At 37.8% G+C, this 21,475-nt stretch overlaps 1 protein-coding gene across 1 annotated transcript in view; it reads right to left on the minus strand.

The window, feature by feature from the left end:
* Nucleotides 1–21,475, minus strand: part of FBN2 (fibrillin 2) — a 281,077-nt gene that overhangs the window by 44,253 nt on the left and 215,349 nt on the right. Inside the window, exons 35-41 of the mRNA XM_055299218.2 lie at nucleotides 16,988–17,110; nucleotides 16,249–16,371; nucleotides 4,258–4,419; nucleotides 3,504–3,572; nucleotides 2,922–3,047; nucleotides 1,634–1,759; nucleotides 894–1,046 (exon numbers count right to left, since the gene is read on the minus strand). Coding sequence (XP_055155193.1) covers nucleotides 894–1,046; nucleotides 1,634–1,759; nucleotides 2,922–3,047; nucleotides 3,504–3,572; nucleotides 4,258–4,419; nucleotides 16,249–16,371; nucleotides 16,988–17,110 — 882 coding nt within the window. The remainder of the gene's footprint in view (nucleotides 1–893; nucleotides 1,047–1,633; nucleotides 1,760–2,921; nucleotides 3,048–3,503; nucleotides 3,573–4,257; nucleotides 4,420–16,248; nucleotides 16,372–16,987; nucleotides 17,111–21,475) is intronic.

Consider the following 21,475-nt stretch of genomic DNA (forward strand, 5'->3'; position numbering starts at 1 on the left):
AAGATAAGGCCAAGAAAATCCATTTGACCAGTGAATTGGAGCCACTGAAAAAGGTCTATGTGTTGCTTTTCATCATTTCTCTCCTTAATTTAATCAACACATTAAACGAAACATTTAAATACATATACCCTAAGTAATATTTGGTAACAAATGCACAATCACTGTTTCTTATTTGGCCTACTGGTTCAACTCTTAGATCTACAGTTATTAAAAGTTACCATTCTCCAGGTCATAAAAGAGAACCAGATGGACAGCAATTTAAAGACAAGCATTTTTGCTCTTACCTCTATTATCCTTCAATTTTTCTTTCAAAAGAATCTGCCTTGTGAAAAAAATATGACCAAGTAAAGACAAGCTCTATTTTTTGCCTAAAAATTTCATTGATGTCTGAGGAAGATGCTGTAAAAGGCACATTTTGACAATGGGTTGCTTTTATGTAAAATTCGCTCATAAAAAACACTTTTTGCATATTTTCCACGGCTGAACTAAAAAAAAATCCTTATTGAATTTAGTTTTTCTCCAAATATTATACCTTCCATGTCTAGCACAGTGACATACAGTAGTTGCTCAAGAAATATTTGTTTGATTAATAAATCAATAATTGACAAACATAGTTTAAGATAATGAGTTTAAATGGACTAATGCTATAAACTCTAACTCTTCAGCAATGGATCTTATTTTCAGGATTCACTAGCCTATCCAACATAACGTCTCAGAAGTTAGTGTTTGAATCCCAAAGAGGGCCACTTGGGAAATAGAACCATATGATGTTCTTGGGAATTTTCGTAACTGAGCATCTCTAGTTTTAGCATGCAGTGACTTTGACTATACTGTTAGATATATGCGTGTATCACTGACGTGGCAGTCAGTAGATGCACGAGCCATGTGCTTACCTGTTCCTGGAGTTGGGCATGGTTCACAAGGTTTGTTCCAGGCTTTGCCCACATTATATGTGCAGCAGCACATCCTTTTTGTCACATTGAAAGGCAACTCATTCTCACAAGTGGTTCCATTATAGCTTCGGTAGCAAAAGCTTTTTCTCATGTCTACATAAAGAAAAACAAAGAAGGTAGCTATTTGTATCCACGAATAGCTTATAATGAAGCCCACACAGCTGTAGACATCAAGCTTTCCTGATGAACACAACTCAGAAAACCTTCTTAGTCATTTGAAGCTATCTTAAAATAAATCTTTAAACATAAATCATTTTTAGATTGACATCTCTCCTTTATCCTTAGATAAAGGATTTCACTTATAATTTTCTTGGGAGACAATGTTAATACATATTTCTTTTTCTCTCAAAATCATTTATTTAATTAAAAAATTAAGCATTAAAATTTAAATGTTCTTTTATTTGTATATTAATGTTCACACTATATGAATGGAGATGAAAAATTTAAGAATAGATCACATTTGAGGAAATTTTCTACATTAGACTCATGCTTTTAAAAATTTAAATGTATATCCAAAGGTCAAAAACTTGATACTAAGCCCGCAGCTTCCAAGACTCTGAAACACCTCAATTCACGAAGATTTAACTTCCAAACTTCCTGAACAATAATTCTGAGACATAAGTGCTTTATGTGTGAAGTCGACAACTGTGCTCTAATTAATCTTAGGGTTCTTTACCTACCCATGCAGTTGTGGCCTCCATTGACCTGCATGTACTCAGGTGGGCAAATGCAGGTGTAATTTCCCAGGGTGTTATAGCAGGTCCCAGGCCCACACACACCAGGATGTGCAAAACACTCATCAATATCTAGAGTAGGCAAGAATATCCATTAATTAATAAATCTATTTTTTCAATGAATTTATATTACTTCTATGACTGAAAAAAGCATAGGTGATTCTCTAAATCTCTATTTATGCAAAACTTAGAAATAAAGAAAATATCCCAAAAATGCATTTATATAACACAGATACATCTTTCTTCAAAAGAAAAAAAAATCCCCATATTAAAAAATATAAAGCATCAAAAGATTATTCTAAAGTGGCAAAAATAATTTCCTTGGCGCATATATATATATATATATATATATATTTCTTTTTTATTGCAATTCACATTCTTCAATTGGAATTTCTTTAAAGCCTGCTTTTGTCCTATGTCACTTAGGCCAAGTTTTAATGCCAACTTTAAAGTGAATGCAGGTTGGGAAAGCCTTTGTCTTTGTAGCTTCTTTCAAATTAGTACCCATTCAGAGATTCTTAAAGCAGTGCAGCTGCTGGTTGTTCTCCTCATTACATCCTATTTCTCCCAGATGCATTTATAGAACATGTTCCAAAAGAAAAGTTATAATGGAAATAATTGTGCTACATGTCTAATGTTCAGTTAGAAGGATTCATTCATTTCACAATTAATTAAATATTGAGTAAGCTAGTACTTGTAGCTGTAATGATGAGTAAGATGTGGACCTTGCCTCCAGAAGCCCCCAGTTTAGTGGTGAGACAGGCCCCTAAAAGAATTGAAATACCATGTGATAAAGTGAGGGGATGGAAGCAAGAATGGCAGCTGCATAACCTTTGAACTTCTTCATACCATATAGTCCAACATTTAAAAATTACTGATCAATATTAAGTTAATGGTCACATTTAAGCTTACCAGTTTTTCCTATGTAAAATGTAATTGTCATCAATATTTTCATGAATAACTTACTTAATATTGTAGGTTTTCACACTACCCAATTTTCCCAATTTATATTTAACCAAGTCTCCTAGAAAAATACAGTGAATTATGGCAATGAGTTCTAAATTAATTTGTCTATCATCATACAACTTAGCCACATTGATATGAAAAGAGAAAAGCTATGAACCAGTCTTAATTGAGCCTTTTGTAGAATGTGAGGATGGGCCTTTCCCCCAGGCCTCAGCAGCCATTTTGTTTTAAACAGCAGTGAGCATTTTAGGCATCAAATTCATCTCACCTTCACAGATGCGGGTTTCCTCGCTGAGGTAGTAGCCTTGTGGGCACTCACACTGGAAGCTCCCAAAAGTGTTGATGCAGTTTCCACCCTGGCAGAGACCCGGTAACTCCTGGCATTCGTCAATGTCTACAAAAGGGGAGACAGTGCACTTAAAACACCTTCAAGAAGGATGAAAGTTAATATTAGAGCTTTCAAAAGTGTGATCTTGTAAGAATCAGCAGATTTCTATGCATCCAATGAATGCACACTTAGATGGCAAGTTTATTCTGCTCAAATATCTTCTTGGCTTTGTCATAGAAGTTTTAGCATTATCTGAGAAAAATGAATAAAGTTAAGTTGGGGATTATTCAAAGTAGAGGACAATGGGAAAGAGTTTGTCTGCAGAACAGTCAGACATGAAATCACTGCAATGGATCATTACTGCTTGATAAAAGTGGTAGTTTAACATTTTAGTAATTAAAGTCCATCTGTAATTTTACTAAATTATCTTGTTGGGGCTGCTCTGCCCTAGCTTTTCCACCAGCTTTTCTCTATAATTAACTCTACCTTGTTTGAATCTGGGTGACAATGGGATTAGCTCACCTTCTAAAATGATTGTGATGGGGTTAGGTCTGAAGCCTTCACCTCCGGGACACAGGGTGTAATATTCAGCTACAAAACAATAGAAAAATAAGAGGTTTGGTACCTGTGTCCAAGTGGCTGAGACAATGATCCAGCATTCAGCAAATGACAGGCTCAATATGCTCATCCTAAGGGGTGTATCCAAATTTTTCTTAGTGCCCTTTCAAATACATTTAAAGTTACATATTTTACATAAAAGATCATACTTTATTAATCACATACACAGTAGAATAACACGAACCATTTGTTTTTAATTAAAGAAAAAATTCCCTTGCAGCTCTTTTAGCTAGTAAATTAAGACTAGAGAAAACAGGCTTTGGTTCATGTTCATATCAGAACAGATGTTTCAATTTAAGGCATTCTCTAATTGACTTCAAGAATACAACACACCTATGAAGCTGAACTAAATAACCTTTGAGAAGAATCAGGAATGCACTTTATCTGTGATATCATGGAGAACTGATATTAGTACTATTCATACATGATTACAGTTAAAAATTATTTTTTTAACATATCATGATAAAACATTGGAAGAGAGGAATTCAAATCCTTTAACACTCTTGGCTGGTTTCAGAGTGATCAATGAAAGTAGTTCAAATTCAATTTTTTTGTTTTGTCCTCACTAAACACTCCTCACTCCCAGCTCAGGAATAAAATGGCAACAAATCTTTAGATACCAGTTGGTTTTCTTCCTCTTCTTCAGCTTTGTACTTACTGCTATTGACAGGGGGGCATGTCTCACAGGGGTTTCCCCAGGCCTTTCCCAGAGAGCAGCAGCATGAAGAGCGACTGACGCCCACCCCGATCTCGGTGTTGCAAGACAGACTCCCATCTCCTCGAGGTCCAAACTTCAGGTAGCAGTTGCCCACACGGTTGTCTGCAGAGCAACAAAGGAGCTTACAGTTGCCCTTGCTTACATAGTAAGGACTCCATTTTAGGGAAAAGTCACTCAAAGGATGAAATTCAAATTTTGTACATTAACATGAAAGGTTCCTTTTAATCCTTAGTACCACGCAATCTCCTGCTTTTCAGCTTTTTCGAGATTGAGTCAGAGGAAGTCAATCATGGCAGACTTTCCTATGTTTAGAAATCCACATAGACCATATTTTCCTATACTCATGGAATGGACAAGATAGTAAGAAATTTCTCATTTGGGACATACTGGACCTCCAATAATAGGAATACAATACATTTTTTGTATAATTATATCACGAGTTTATCCAATGGTTTAGTTTCAACTTGCATAGCTAACTTTGCAGGTTTTGGAAAAGATAGCCTTTAACAAACTTAGAGAAGACACTTAAGGGATCAACTAATCTAAGGCTTTTCTTTAACTCTACAGTTATCATCCAGATCACTCCACTGAATCCATGGGTTTAAATATTACTTTTTGCTGAGAACTCTCAAATTTATGGATCTGTATCTCATCTCTGCCATGAACTCTAGACCATTCTGCCAATTGCCTATTTCATTTCTTCTCTTAAACATCTAAATAATTATTTCAAAGTCAACACATCTAAAATCAAACTGTCAATGCTCTTTCCTCCACATACAAAATCTGCCGTCTTCTCTCCCAGTCTTCTGCATTTTCAATAAAAGGAAATTCACTTTTTTTTTTTTTTCAGTTGCACAAGCCCTAAGCTTTGACATCATTTTTGACTCCTTACTGTGATTCCTTATTCAATCCAGTAATACAGGCTGTGTACTCAACCTTCAAAACATATCTGGAATTGACCATCCTGGCTAACACGGTGAAACCCCGTCTCTACTAAAAATACACAAAATTAGCCGAGCATGGTGGTGGGCACCTGTAGTCCCAGCTACTAGGGAGACTGAGGCAGGAGAATGGCATGAACCTGGGAGGCGGGGCTTGCAGTGAGCTGAGATCACGCCACTGCACTCCAGCCTGGGCGACAAAGCGAGACTCTGTCTCAAAAAAAAAAAAAAAAAAAAAAAAAAAAAAAAAAAAAAAAAAAAAAAAAAAACCATATCTGGAATCTGTCTACTTACCACTGCCTCTATCACTACTATCTTTTTTTAAATCACTACCAACTGAGTTCCAGCCACCATCATTATCCCTTTACCTAGTCTAATGTAATAGTTTTCTAACTCTTTTCTCAACTTCCATCCTTGACTAAACTATGGTCTACTTTTCCTTCTGTAAGCCAGAGTGACCCTTCAGTAGCATTACCTTAGGTCGGGCAACCTCCAATAGCTTCTCCTCTCAATCAGAATAAAATCTAGAGTTCTTAGCAGTCTACAAAGTAATTTTCATCCCTGGCTGCATATTAGAATCATTTGGGCTTTTTAAAAAAACGTATTTTCCTTTATTTTTTCTCAGACTTTGCATTTTGTTTTTGTTGCTGAATCTCAGATCTCAGATGCAGCAAGATTCTCATGGTCCCCCTTCTAATTAGGTTTCTATTTATTTATTTATTTATTTGGGACGGAGTCTTGCTCTGTTGCCAAGCTGGAGTGCAGTGGCACAATCTTGGCCCACTGCAACCTCTGCCTCCCAGGTTCAAGTGATTCTCCTGCCTCAGCCTCCAGAGTAGCTGGGACTACAGGCGCCTGCCACCATACGCAGTTAATTTTTGTATTTCTAGTAGAGATGGGGTTTCACTGTGTTGGCCAGGATGGTCTTGATCTTTTGACCTTGTGATCCGCCCACCTCAGCCTCCCAAAGTGCTGGAGTAACAGGCGTGAGGCACCACGCCTAGCCTAATTAGGTTTATTTATTCCTCATTTATTCACCTGTTCTTTCTCTCTCTTCCCCCTTCCTTTCTCTTTTATTCCTATTCTTCATTCCTATTCTCCTTCCCTACCAGATCATCCAAATGTATTTAATGCTATTACTTTTTACATGTGCTCTTGCAAAATAAATATTTTTGTTTTAATGTGTTCATTTTAAATGTACACAATGGGGCCGGGCGCGGTGGCTCACGCTTGTAATCCCAGCACTTTGGGAGGCCGAGGCGGGCGGATCACAAGGTCAGGAGATCGAGACCATGGTGAAACCCCGTCTCTACTAAAAAATACAAAAAATTAGCCGGGCGTGGTGGCGGGCACCTGTAGTACCAGCTACTTGGAGAGGCTGAGGCAGGAGAATGGCGTGAACCTGGGACGCGGAGCTTGCAGTGAGCCGAGATTGCGCCACTGCACTCCAGCCTGGGCGAAAGAGCAAGATTCCGTCTCAAAAAAAAAAAAAAAAAAAAAAATGTACACAATGTCTTTTGTCATACATCTCATTTCATTTTTATAAATTTTCTAGTCATGCTTGTTCTGTGAATCTCCAGTCTGTCAACTCCGTGGTGTATAATTGCCTTTAAAAAAACCCCTCCTCTCCAAAAATGGTTTCTAAAATCCTGCCACCACAAAGAATGCCACAATGAATATCATATATATGTCTCTGTATGGGCCTGTGAGTTAATTCCATTGGCATATACAGCCACAAAAGGAATTGTTGATTCACAGGATTTGCCTATACTTAGCCTTCAGTCAGGAAAAATAGTCATCATTTACCAACTACATCCAATGAACCCTTTAATTTTTAATATTTTTAAGTCATTTTAAAAAGTAATTTACAGAAGTTATATTACAAAACTAATATACAGAAGAAAAAAGTTGAAAACAACTTTATCAGCAATATTAGTAAGAATTTAATGATAGCTAACTCAATTTTTTAATCTACATTTTCTTGGTTTTGAAGATACTCTACTCAAAATGATCTTCTGAATGCAACTAATTGCTTATCAACTATCATTCATCAACTTGGAATATATCCATTTTGTAAAAACTGATTCCAGGTTTCAAACACATCTCTAACAGGTTCTAGCTTATCATTACTTCTGGGTCTTCTTGTTCTTGCTTCATAAAATGCAATACCCAAAGGAATTTTTGAAAACATTAACAGTTCATGACTTTGTTGATGAGAGGACAGCTGTCTTCTTTAAAGGCTCCACAAATAGAAAATATTTTCATTTTTAGATTTATCAACACCAGTTAGAATAATCAATCTAATGACTGTATTTCTACATCACATATTTCCTTCCAATAACCTTTTATACATACCTGCCTTTATCTTTGTCTGCTTATGAATCATATCAATTAAATTTTGGTACAGAAACGTCATGAAAATATGAAAGAATCCACCAACCTGGGATGGTTCAGGTTCTTGTTACCAAATATTGTGGGTTGAAGTTTTTTCTATTGACTAAGTGGATGAGAATACTGTATTTCCTTTGTCTACAGAAATACACTGTCCATTCACTTGTTGATTCTGAAGTTTGAAAAAATTCACCTAGGATATCAGTCTCTGAAGACACGTAGTCTGGGATTGTACTTAGACAGTTCATTTCACCATCACCTTTAGAATCTAGACAAAAGAGGGTGGAGCCAAGATGGCCGAATAGGAACAGGTCCGGTCTACAGCTCCCAGCATGAGCGACACAGAAGATGGGTGATTTCTGCATTTCTATCTGAGGTACCGGGTTCATCTCACTAGGGAGTGCCAAACAGTGGGTACAGGACAGTCGGTGCAGCGCACCATATGCCAGCTGAAGCAGGGCGAGGCATTGCCTCACTCGGGAAGCGCAAGGTGTCAGGGAGTTCCCTTTCCTAGTCAAAGAAAGGGGTGACAGACGGCACCTGGAAAATCGGGTCACTCCCACCCTAATACTGCGCTTTTCCAATGGGCTTGGAAAACGGCACACCAGGAGATTGTGCCCCGCACCTGGCTCGGTGGGTCCTACGCCCACAGAGTCTCTCTGATTGCTAGCACAGCAGTCTGATATCAAACTGCAAGGCGGCAGCGAGGTGGGGGAGGGGTGCCCACCATTGCCCAGGCTTGCTTAGGTAAACAAAACAGCCAGGAAGCTCGAACTGGGTGGAGCCCACCACAGCTCAAGGAGGCCTGCCTGCCTCTGTAGGCTCTACCTCTGGGGGCAGGGCACAGACAAACAAAAAGTCAGCAGTAACCTCTGCAGACTTAAATGTCCCTGTCTGACAGCTTTGAAGAGAGTAGTGGTTCTCCCAGCACGCAGCTGGAGAGCTGAGAATGGGCAGACTGCCTCCTAAAGCGGGTCCCTGATCCCCGAGCAGCCTAACTGGGAGGCACCCCCCAGTAGGGACAGCCTGACATCTCACTCGGCCGGGTACTCCTCTGAGACAAAACTTCCAGAGGAATGATCAGACAGCTGAATTTGCGGTTCACGAAAATCTGCTGTTCTGCAGCTACCGCTGCTGACACCCAGCCAAACAGGGTCTGGAGTGGACCTCTAGCAAACTCCAACAGACCTGCAGCTGAGGGTCCTGTCTGGTAGAAGGAAAACTAACAAACAGAAAGGACATCCACACCAAAAACCCAGCTGTACATCACCATCATCAAAGACCAAAAGTAGATAAAACCACAAAGATGGGGAAAAAATAGAGCAGAAAAACGGGAAACTCTAAAAACCAGAGCACCTCTCCTCCTCCAAAGGAATGCAGTTCCTCACCAGCAACGGAACAAAGCCAGATGGACAACGACTTTGACGAGTTGAGAGAAGAAGACTTCAGACGATCAAACTACTCTGAGCTACGGGAAGAAATTCAAACCAATGGCAAAGAAGTTAAAAACTTTGAAAAAAAATTAGATGAATGTATAACTAAAATAACCAATGCAGAGAAGTGCTTGAAGGAGCTGAAAGCCAAGTTTTGAGAACCACGAGAAGAATGCAGAAGCCTCAGTAGCCACTGCGATCAACTGGAAGAAAGAGTATCAGTGATGGAAGATGAAATGAATGAAAGGAAGCAAGAAGGGAAGTTTAGAGAAAAAAGAATAAAAAGAAACGAACAAAGCCTCTAAGAAATATGGGACTATGTGAAAAGACCAAACCTACGTCTGATTGGTGTACCTGAAAGTGACGTGGAGAATGGAACCAAGTTGGAAAACATTCTGCAAGATATTATCCACGAGAACTTCCCCAGTCTAGCAAGGCAGGCCAACATTCAGATTCAGGAAATACAGAGAATGCCACAAAGATACTCCTTGAGAAGAGCAACCCCAAGACACATAATTGTCAGATTCACCAAATTGAAATGAAGGAAAAAATGTTAAGGGCAGCCAGAGAGAAAGGTTGGGTTACCCACAAAGGGAAGCCCATCAGACTAACAGCTGATCTCTCGGCAGAAATTCTACAAGCCAGAAGAGAGTGGGGGCCGATATTCAACATTCTTAAAGAGAAGAATTTTCAACCCAGAATTTCATATCCAGCCAAACGAAGCCTCATAAGTGAAGGAGAAATAAAATACTTTACAGACAAGCAAACGCTGAGAGATTTTGTCACCACCAGGCCTGCCCTAAAAGAGCTCCTGAAGGAAGCATTAAACATGGAAAGGAACAACTGGTACCAGCCACTGCAAAAACATGCCAAATTGTAAAGACCATCGAGGCTAGGAAGAAACTGCATCAACTAACAAGCAAAATAACCAGCTAACATCATAATGACAGGATCAGATTCACACATAACAATATTAACTTTAAATGTAAATAGGCTAAATGCTCCAATTAAAAGACACAGACTGGCAAATTGGACAAGGAGTCAAGACCCATCAGTGTGCTGTATTCAGGAAACCCATCTCATGTGCAGAGACACACACAGACTCAAAATAAAGGGATAGAGGAAGATCTACCAAGCAAATGGAAAACAAAAAAAGGCAGGGGTTGCAATCCTAGTCTCTGATAAAATAGACGTTAAACCAACAAAGATCAAAAGAGACAAAGAAGGCCATTACATAATGGTAAAGGGATCAATTCAACAAGAAGAGCTAACTATCCTAAATATATATGCACCCAATACAGGAGCACTCAGATTCATAAAGAAAGTCCTGAGTGACTTACAAAGAGACTTAGACTCCCACACAATAATAATGTGAGATTTTAACACCCCACTGTCAACATTAGACAGATCAATGAGACAGAAAGTTAACAAACATATCCAGGAATTGAACTCAGCTCTGCACCAAGCAGACCTAATAGACATCTACAGAACTCTCCACCCCAAATCAACAGAATATACATTTTTTTCAGACCACACCACACCTATTCCAAAATTGACCACATAGTTGGAAGTAAAGCTCTCCTCAGCAAATGTAAAAGAACAGAACTTATAACAAACTGTCTCTCAGACCACAGTGCAATCAAACTAGAACTCAGGATTAAGAAACTCAGTCAAAACCGCTCAACTACATGGAAACTGAACAACCTGCTCCTGAATGACTACTGGGTACATAACGAAATGAAGACAGAAAAAAAGATGTTCTTTGAAACCAACGAGAACAAAGACACAACATACCAGAATCTCTGGGACACATTCAAAGCAGTGTGTAGAGGGAAATTTATAGCACTAAATGCCCACAAGAGAAAGCAGGAAAGATGCAAAATTGACACCCTAACATCACAATTAAAAGAACTAGAAAAGCAAGAGCAAACACATTCAAAAGCTAGCAAAAGGCAAGAAATAACTAAAATCAGAGCAGAACTGAAGGAAATAGAGACACAAAAAACCCTTCAAAAAATTAATGAATCCAGGAGCTGGTTTTTTGAAAAGATCAACAAAATTGATAGACCACTAACAAGACTAATAAAGAAGAAAAGAGAGAAGAATCAAATAGATGCAATAAAAAATGATAAAGTGGATATCACCACTGATCCCACAGAAATACAAACTACCATCAGAGAATACTACAAACACCTCTAAGCAAATAAACTAGAAAATCTAGAAGACTTGGATAAATTCCTCAACAAAAATGCCCTCCCAAGACTAAACCAGGAAGAAGTTGAATCTCTGAATAGACCAATAACAGGCTCTTAAATTGTGGCAATAATCAATTGCTTACCAACCAAAAAGAGTCCAGGACCTGATGGATTCACAGCCGAATTCTACCAGAGGTACAAGGAGGAACTGGTACCATTCCTTCGGAAACTATTCCAATCAATAGAAAAAGAGGGAATCCTCCCTAACACATTTTGAGGCCAGTATCATCCTGATACCAAAGTCTGGCAGACACTACCAAAAAAGAGAATTTCAGACCAATATCCTTGATGAACATTGATGTAAAAATCCTCAATAAAATAGTGGCAAACTAAATCCAGCAGCACATCAACAAGCTTATCCACCATGATCAAGTGGGCTTCATTCCTGGGATGCAAGGCTGGTTCAACATATGCAAATCAATAAATGTAATCCAGCATATAAACAGAACCAAAGACAAAAACCACATGATTATCTTAATAGATGCAGAAAAGGCCTTTGAAAAATTCAACAACCCTTCATGCTAAACACTCTCAATAAATTAGGTATTGATGGGATGTATCTCAAAATAATAAAAGGTATCTATGACAAACCCAAAGCCAATATCATACTGAATGGGCAAAAACTGGAAGCATTCCCTTTGAAAACTGGCACAAGACAGGGATGCCCTCTCTCACCACTCCTATTCAACATAGTGTTGGAAGTTCTGGCCAGGGCCAACACGCAGGAGAAGGACATAAAGGGTGTTCAATTAGGAAAAGAGGAAGTCAAGTTGTCCCTGTTTGCAGATGACATGATTATATATCTAGAAAACCCCATTGTCTCAGCCCAAAATCTCCTTAAGCTGATAAGCAACTTCGGCAAAGTCTCAGGATACAAAATCAACCTACAAAAATCACAAGCATTCTTGTACACTAATAACAAACAAACAGAGGGCCAAATCATGAGTGAACTCCCACTCACAATTGCTTCAAAGAGAATAAAATACCTAGGAATCCAATTTACAAGGGACGTGAAGGACCTCTTCAAGGAGTACTACAAACCACTGCTCAATGAAATAAAAGAGGATACAAAGAAATGGAAGAACATTCCATGCTCATGGGGTGGAAGAATCAATATCGTGAAAATGGCCATACTGCCTAAGGTAATTTATAGATTCAACGCCATCCCCATCAAGCTACCAATGACTTTCTTCACAGAATTGGAAAAAACTACTTTAAAGTTCATATGGAACCAAAAAAGAGCCTGCATCGCCAAGTCAATCCAAAGCCAAAAGTACAAAGCTGGAGGAATCACGCTACCTGACTTCAAAGTATACTACAAGGCTACAGTAACCAAAACAGCACGGTAGTGGTACCAAAACAGAGACATAGATCAATGGAACAGAACAGAGCCCTCAGAAATGATGCCGCATATCTACAACTATCCGATCTTTGACAAATCTGACAAAAACAAGAAATGGGGAAGGGATTCCCTATTTAATAAATGGTGCTGGGAAAACTGGCTAGCCATATGTAGAAAGCTGAAACTGGATCCCTTCCTTACACCTTATACAAAAATTAATTCAAGATGGATTAAAGACTTACATGTTAGACCTAAAACCATAAAATCCCTACAAGAAAACTTAGGCAATACCATTCAGGACATAGGCATGGGCAAGGACTTCATGTCTAAAATACCAAAAGCAATGGCAACAAAAGCCAAAATTGACAAATGGAATCTAATTAAACTTAAGAGCTTCTGCACAGCAAAAGAAACTACCATTGGAGTGAACAGGCAACCTACAAAATGGGAGAAAATTTTTGCAACCTACTCATCTGACAAAGGGCTAATATCCAGAATCTACAATGAACTCAAATTTACAAGAAAAAAACAAACAACCCCATCAAAAAGTGGGTGAAGGACATGAACAGACACTTCTCAAATGAAGGAAGACATTTATGCAGCCAAAAAACACATGAAAAAATGCTCATCATCACTGGCCATCAGAGAAATGCAAATCAAAACCACAATGAGCTACCATCTCACACCAGTTAGAATGGCGATCATTAAAAAGTCAGGAAACAACAGATGCTGGAGAGAATGTGGAGAAATAGGAACACTTTTACACTGTTGGTGGGACTGTAAACTAGTTCAACCATTGTGGAAGACAGTGTGGCGATTCCTCAGTGATCTAGAACTAGAAATACCATTTGACTCAGCCATCCCATTACTGGTTATATACCCAAAGGACTATAAATCATTCTGCTATAAAGACACATGCACACGTATGTTTATTGTGGCACTATTCACAATAGCAAAGAGTTGGAACCAACCCAAATGTCCAACAACGATAGACTGGATTAAGAAAATGTGGCACATATACACCATGGAACACTATGCAGCCATAAAAAATGATGAGTTCATGTCCTTTGTAGGGACATGGATGAAACTGGAAACCATCATTCTCAGTAAACTATTGCAAGGACAAAAAACCAAACACCACATGTTCTCACTCATAGGTGGTAACTGAACAATGAGAACATACGGACACAGGAAGGGGAACATCACACTCCGGGGACTGTTGTGGGGTGGGGGGAGGGGGGAGGGACAGCATCAGGCGATATAGCTAATGCTAAATGACGAGTTAATGGGTGCAGCACACCAACATGGCACATGGATACATATGTAACAAACCTGCACATTGTGCACGTGTACCCTAAAACTTAAAGTATAATAATAAAAAAAAGAATCTAGACAAAAGAGCTGCTCTCTGTCTCTTTGTAGTTACCTGACTCAAGTTCATTTTTTTTTCTCTTTGCCAAAAATTATGGCCAGAAAGTAAAGACTTCTAAACTCTCAACTGTGTTGAATAAATGCTACAAGAAGATTTCAAGTAAGGTTTCTCCAGTCTTCTCTTGTACTTTCTTGAAAAATAATGCAATCCTTAGGGCAATATAATAAGAAAATTGAAGGATGATAAAACAGTGACATTTTATTTCACTAATGCATGTTCCTTCTAGGTGATGCCATAATTTTCCACTTCTCATTATTTTACTCTGTTGTATCCATTGGACATAATGTTGAACATCGACAAAAATAACAGCTAGGATGATAAAATGTCAAAATGTTTCAAGACAAAGGAAAAACAAGATCTCTTAACATTTTATAATGTTTCAGACCTACCAAAGGTTCCAATAGACTCCTAGGGCACTTTTGAGATAGAATGAGTCTTTGTTTTTTTGGCACTAAGAATCAATGAAAGCAATAAAGTGTCAATCCATACAAATAGAGTTGCTCCAAAAAGAAACTCAAAAACTAAAATTGATTATACATTGACAGTTAATCCGTGTACCATTGTGTAAACATATTCTCTGCAGTGCTGCCCTGGTCTACACTTCTACTAGCAGAACAGAATGCTCCTCAAGGCTCATGTCCCCACCAATACTTCACATTATCCAGGTTTCCTAATTTTTGCCAGTATATGAAGGGTAAAATGGTATTCATATAATTGTTTCAAATGGATTTCTTATTCCTAATGATTTTGGGCATTTGTTTGCTTTCATTTGTTAACGTTTAGACTATTCTCTTTTATGAGTTGCCTGTTCACAGCCTTTGTTTCAAGGAAGTTTTTAAGAAATATTGAGGCCCCAGTGAGTCAGAATTTCTGAGGGTGTAACAGGCATCACTATCTTTTCCAGGTTCTAAATGGAGTTTACTATGCAGCCTGGGTTGAGAATCACTTTGTGAACTGGGCAACTGCTCCTCTGATTCCTCTCCTCATCCCTGTCCTCTCCACTCACTCCTCTCTTGCTACAAGCAGCCTTGGGCTGTGTCTCTAACGCCAGCCTTCTCCTGCCACAGGCCCTTTGCGCTGGCTGCTCCTTGTAACTGGAGGCTTCCCTCAGAGGTCCAGTTGGCCTGTCCCCTCCTTAAAGGCTGTGACTCCCCCATCCCTAATATAACATGGCACTTCTCCTCCAAGCACCTCCAGTGCCAATTCTGTTTGTTCATGCTTTTACTTATCTCCCTGCCTCTAGAACGTAAACACAAAAGCAGAGAATGTGCTTGTTCTGTTCACTGTTGCAACTCCAGCCCTTAGATGGAAGGCACTCAATCTTTACCAAATGAATTATTTTGAATGGAAAACACAGACTTGGAGTAGCCATAAACGATAATTAAAAGTATTCTCCAAAACTTGAAAACAGTATGTAAGTTGTGTATAAATCACAGCAGCAAATATTCCTTCCATTTGCTGCAGGCCCAAAAACTGACACTGAGGACAGTAGGCAGATTTCTACTCAAGCAAGGAATTCTCCACCCCTCTCTTTTTTAGTATACTTCCAGAAAATTCTCCAGGCCATTTCCTTCTCTAGGAAAATACAGGAATAGTGCAGATAGTAAAAGCTGGACAATTGTTTTTTTAAGATCAGAAGTGCTGACCACAGATTCTGAACCTTCATTACCGCCTCCTCCTCCTCCCTGTCACCTCCCAACTTCTTCTGCTCCAATGGTTTGGCTCATAAATCCATCTCTCTAATTCCTTGCTTCTCATCAGTTCATTTACTGTGCTATATGACCCTTCCAGTAGGCAGGAGAAATAGATATTCTAAAAGCTATACCACTACTCTGGGTTATCCTGGCCAAACACTGGACAAGGAGCCAGGTGGCAACCTGGGCCACTGCCTTAGCTCTGCCATTTTCAAGCTCTGAGACTTTGAACAAATTACTGCACTTCTCTGTGCCTTGGTTCTCAAGTCCGTGAGAGGAGGAAGGTGGAGCAGATGATTTGGAAGAGAAACACAATAAAGGCGATGATATAATGTTTTGTTTTTAAGTTAACTGTAGCAAACACTCATCACAGTTCATTATCAACAGAGTTTGAATATTCAACTTGATAATTCTATTTGTTTGTTTCATATAGCTTTACTTACCAACACAACCCACACCAGTTGGGTTCAACTGAAAATCGGGTGGGCAGTTACACTCGTAGCGACCAGGCGTGTTGACACATAGGCCATTGACACAGTTTATAGGATCTGCACACTCATCAATATCTAGGAGAAGCATTTAAAATGCCCAGGTTACCATTTTTACTTTTTCTGTGCATACTGCTGTTCCAAAGAATTTGGTGGAATTTTTGCAAGTTAGTAGATTAAAGATCACTAGGAAAGACTCAACACAATAAAATAAAGATCTTAAATTTTGGTATCTACCTAAAACAGATTCCATATATCAAGCACACAGTATTTATGACAGCATTTACTATCCTTAATAAATACATTGTAATTAATTAAAATTTGCAACTCTGAGGACGAAAAAATTATGTCACTATTTGCTTAACAAAAATCACATATATACATGTATATATATATACATATGTGTACTATATATACATATACATGAACATATATATAGACAAAAAGACACTTTACTAGTTTCATGTCAGATATTTAATATTAACAATCATATAGATAACAATTTAATATTTACATAAAAATGCATCAATTCCATAGTTACAAATAAACGCATCTGAATATAATTTTCTTTTTCTGAAAAATGTGTAACCTAATGAATAGATTAGCTAAGCAGAAATCTCAGGAATTTTTATGCTTAGCACAGAATATTCATTTCAATGAATCAGAACACAACTTAGCTGGTAACTGACCATACCTGTACAGTTCCCTCCTGTTCTGTCCAATTCATAACCATCATCGCAGATACAATGAAACATTCCAGGCAGGTTATTACATGTTCCAAAGACACAAATGTTTTGGAAGGAGCATTCATCAATATCTGAAGATTTAAAAAAAAGTAATCTCTTATTTACAAAGACATTTTAAAATTTTAATGTAATGTCTAACATTAGTGCATTTTTCTACCCCCTCAGATGCTTTCATTCAGTAAAGCTTTTTTTTTTTTCTCTTTTTTGGCTAGGTAGATAAGTGTAAAGGGCAAGCAACTAATGTTCACCTATGGAACTAAGATATACAAGAAATACTGTTTTCTTGGTAAAATGAGTGCCTAGTATTTTAAATGACTTGGATTATGATACACTTAAATAAAGAAGAGTTGGCTCAAGGCACACAAAATACAAAAATTAAATATAAACATGTCAAAGAAATGAAACTGTAAAAAAAAAGATAAAAGCAAATTCAAAGATTCTAACTAATTAGTGCAAACAGCAGACATTTTATAGTTGATAAATGTTTTATATTATGAAAAAACAAATACATAATTATTTTTAAATATTGGAGATATTAAAATTAACTTTTTAGTTAATTTAGTTAATTAAATAAATTTAGTTAAATATTAATTAACTTTTTAGTTTTTACTTCTTTTATTTTGTAATCTTATGTTATTATTAAGCAGTTTTAAACAGAATTCCTTCCCTAATTTCACGTTAATAAGATGATCCATTGACCCCATATTCCAGTAAATTTCATTAAAATATCTCTATTGAATTGGACTAAAAATTCATTTATGACAAGTTTATGATAGTCTTCCATGAGGCTTTAACTCAAACTTAATAAATATGAAGTTATCACTCCTCACTCAGGTGAAAATCAATGTGTATGTATAGCTGTGGAAATAATCTGAATTTCTACTCTCAAAAAGAGGATAGACATTTTTGTATATAAATTGCCTAACACTCTGAGAATGCGACCAGGCACGTCCTTTTAGGCTAGACTAGACAAATCATCCTAAACTGCTGTCCTCAGACAGTTATATCTTAAGTCTAAACAGAACTTCTTTGGTCTTTCTTCACAGTTAAAATACTGGTTTCAACTATTTTAGATTTAAGGTATGGTTCCAATCATGTTTAAAGTTTAACATGTGCAAAGGTGTCTTTTATTGTGTTGGGGGTAAGAAAGTTATTCTCTTTATATAAATGAGTAAAAACTCTTTAAGCTAGATTACAATTGAATTGTGTTAATTTATACTCAAAAAGGGAATTGTACTATCAGCCTTCTGAGTATGCATTTTTTTTTTTTTTCAGACAGGTTCTTCCTCTGTCACACAGGATGGAGTAGTGGCACGATCATGGCTCACTGCAGCCACAATCTCCTGGGCTCAAGCAATCCTCCCCCTTCAGCCTTCCAGGTAGCTGGGACTATGGGCAGACACCACCACACCCAGCTAATTTAAAAAGTTTTTGCAGAGACAGGGTCTCCCTATGTGGCCCAGGTTGGTCTTGAACTCCTGGGCTCATGGGATCCTCCCTCCTTGGCCTTCCAAAGTGCTGTATTAATAGGTGCGGGCCACCGTGCCCAATCCATTTTACTTTTAAATGAACTTTACTAGAAATTTCTTCCACCTAAATAATGTAATTGTTGTATAAAAGAAGGCATTTTAAAAGATTATTGTCTTTTCCTTTATAAAATTGATACATATTCAAAAATTCAAATAATACAGAAAACAAAATAGCAAAACAATTACTCAAAAATGTTTCCATCTAGAAAGAATCATTTAAGATCATTTCAGACATTTTTATATACATATTTAGACAGTGAAGCTAAAAGAATTTGTATGCATCAGATAAATTTACCATCATCTCAACAGTTTTAAAATACTTTTCTAATGTTAAGAATAAAAAACGCTAAAAATTTTTTGGCTTTATGCTGAAGTTGAAATGTAATTTTTAGACAGTATTAATGAATTCTATACAATAAATTATAAGAAAATTAGCACTCATGTATCCTTCCAACTCCTTATTTTTATTTAATCATTTTCACTTTTTCAATGTCTATGGCAGTTTACCATAATTTTGTGTTTAGTACTAATTATTTACTTAAAGGAATCAATAATGGTTTTATTACAACTTCTCTATTTGTTTCTTGATTGGCTGTTTCATTGCTGACTGTTCTTTTTCCAAGAAGGGTGGGACTTTCATGAAAACACAAGTGTTTTCTACCAGACTTTTTTCATGTGTAAGAAAATGCTTATTTTCTTTATAATTAATATTAAGTATAATATTTTTCACTTTTCCTGAGGATTTTGTGGGCATGGATCTAATGTCTTTTGGTATTGAATATTTCTGTTTAGCTCATGAATTGCCTTTTTTTTTATTATACTTTAAGTTCTGGGATACATGTACAGAATGTGCAGGTTTGTTACATAGGTATATGTGTGCCATGGTGGTTTGCTGCACCCATCAACCTGTCATCTACATTAGGTATTTCTCCTAATGCTGTCCCTCCCCTAGCCCCCCACCCTCCGACAGGCCCCGGTGTGTGATGTTTCCCTCTCTGTGTCCATGTGTTCTCATTGTTCAACTCCCACTTATGAGTGAGAGAACATGCGGTGTTTGGTTTTCTATTCCTGTCTTAGTTTGCTGAGAATGATGGTTTCCAGCTTCATCCATGTCCCTGCAAAGGACGTGAACTCATCCTTTCTTATGGTTGCACAGTATTCCATGATATATATGTGCCACATTTTCTCTATCCAATCTATCATTGATGGTCATTTGGGTTGGTTCCAAGTCTTTGCTATTATGAACAGTGCTGCAATAAACATTTGTGTGCATGTGTCTTTATAGCAGAATGATTTATAATCCTTTGGGTATATCCCCAGTAATAGGATTGCTGGATCAAATGGTATTTCTGGTTCTGGATCCTGGAGGAATTGCCACACTGTCCCCCATAATGGTAGAACTAATTTACACTCCCGCCAACAGCATAAAAGTGTTCCCATTTCTCCACACGCTCTCCAGCATCTGTTGTTTCCTGACTTTTTAATGATTGTCATTCTAACTGGCGTGAGATGATATCTCATTGTGGTTTTGATTTGCATTTCTCTAATGACCAGTGATGATGAGCTTTTTTTCATGTTTGTTGGCTGCATAAATGTCTTCTTTTGAAAACTGTCTGTTCATATCCTTTGCCCACTTTTCAACAGGGTTGTTTTTTTTTCTTGTAGATTTGTTTAAGTTCCTTGTAGATTCTGGATATTAGCCCTTTGTCTGATAGACTGCAAAAATTTTCTTCCATTCTGTAGGTTGCCTCTTCACTCTGATGATAGTTTCTTTTGCTGTGCAGAAGTTCTTTAGTTTAATTAGATCCCATTTGTCAATTTTGGCTTTTGTTGCCATTGCTTTTGGTGTGTTAGTCATGAAGTCTTTGTCCATGCCTATGTCCTGAGTGGTATTGCCTGGGTTTTCTTCTGGGGTTTTTACGGTTTTAGGTCTTCGTTTAAGTCTTTAATCCACTTGAGTTAATTTTTGTATAAGGGGTAAGAAAGGGGTGCAGTTTCAGTTTTCTGCATATGGCTAGCCAGTTTTCCCAGCACCATTTATTAAATAGGGAATCCTTTCCCCATTGCTTGTTTTTGTTAGGTTTGTCAAAGATGAGATGATTGTAGACGTGTGGTATTATTTCTGAGGGCTCTGTTCTGTTCCATTGGTCTGTATCTCTGTTTTGGTACCAGTACCATGCTGTTTTGGTTACTGTGGCCTTGTAGGATAGTTTCAAGTCAGGTGGTGTGATGCTTCCAGCTTTGTTCTTTTTGCTTAGGATTGTCTGGCTCTTTTTTGGTTCCATATGAAGTTTAAGGTAGTTTTTCCTAATTCTGTGAAGAAAGTCAATGGTAGCTTGATGGGGATAGCATTGAATCTATAAATTACTTTGGGCAGTATGGCCATTTTCATGATACTGATTTTTCCTATCCATGGGCATGGAATGTTTTTCCATTTGTTTGTGTCCTCTCTTACTTCCTTGAGCAGTGGTTAGTGGTTCTCCTTTAAGAGGCCCTTGACGTCCCTTGTAAGTTGGATTCCTAGGTATTTTATTCTCTTTGCAGCAATTGCGAATGGGAGTTCACTCATGTTTTGGCTCTCTGTTTGTCTATTATTGGTGTATAGGAATGCTTGTGGTTTTTGTACACCGATTTTGTATCTTGAGACCGCTGAAATTGCTTATCAGCTTGAGATTTTGGGCTGAGACAATGGGGTTTTCTAAATATACAATCATGTCATCTGCAAACAGATACAATTTGACTTCCTCTCTTCCTATTTGAATCCCCTTTCTTTCTTTCTCTTGCCTGATTGCCCTGGCCAGAACTTCCAAAACTAGGTTGAATAGGAGTGGTGAGAGAGGGCATCTTTGTCTTGTGCCAGTTTTCAAAGGGAATGCTTCCAGTTTTTGCCCATTCGGTAGATATTGG

Source organism: Symphalangus syndactylus, chromosome 11 (genome assembly GCF_028878055.3).
Source record: "Symphalangus syndactylus isolate Jambi chromosome 11, NHGRI_mSymSyn1-v2.1_pri, whole genome shotgun sequence".
Taxonomy (NCBI): Eukaryota; Metazoa; Chordata; class Mammalia; order Primates; family Hylobatidae; genus Symphalangus; species Symphalangus syndactylus.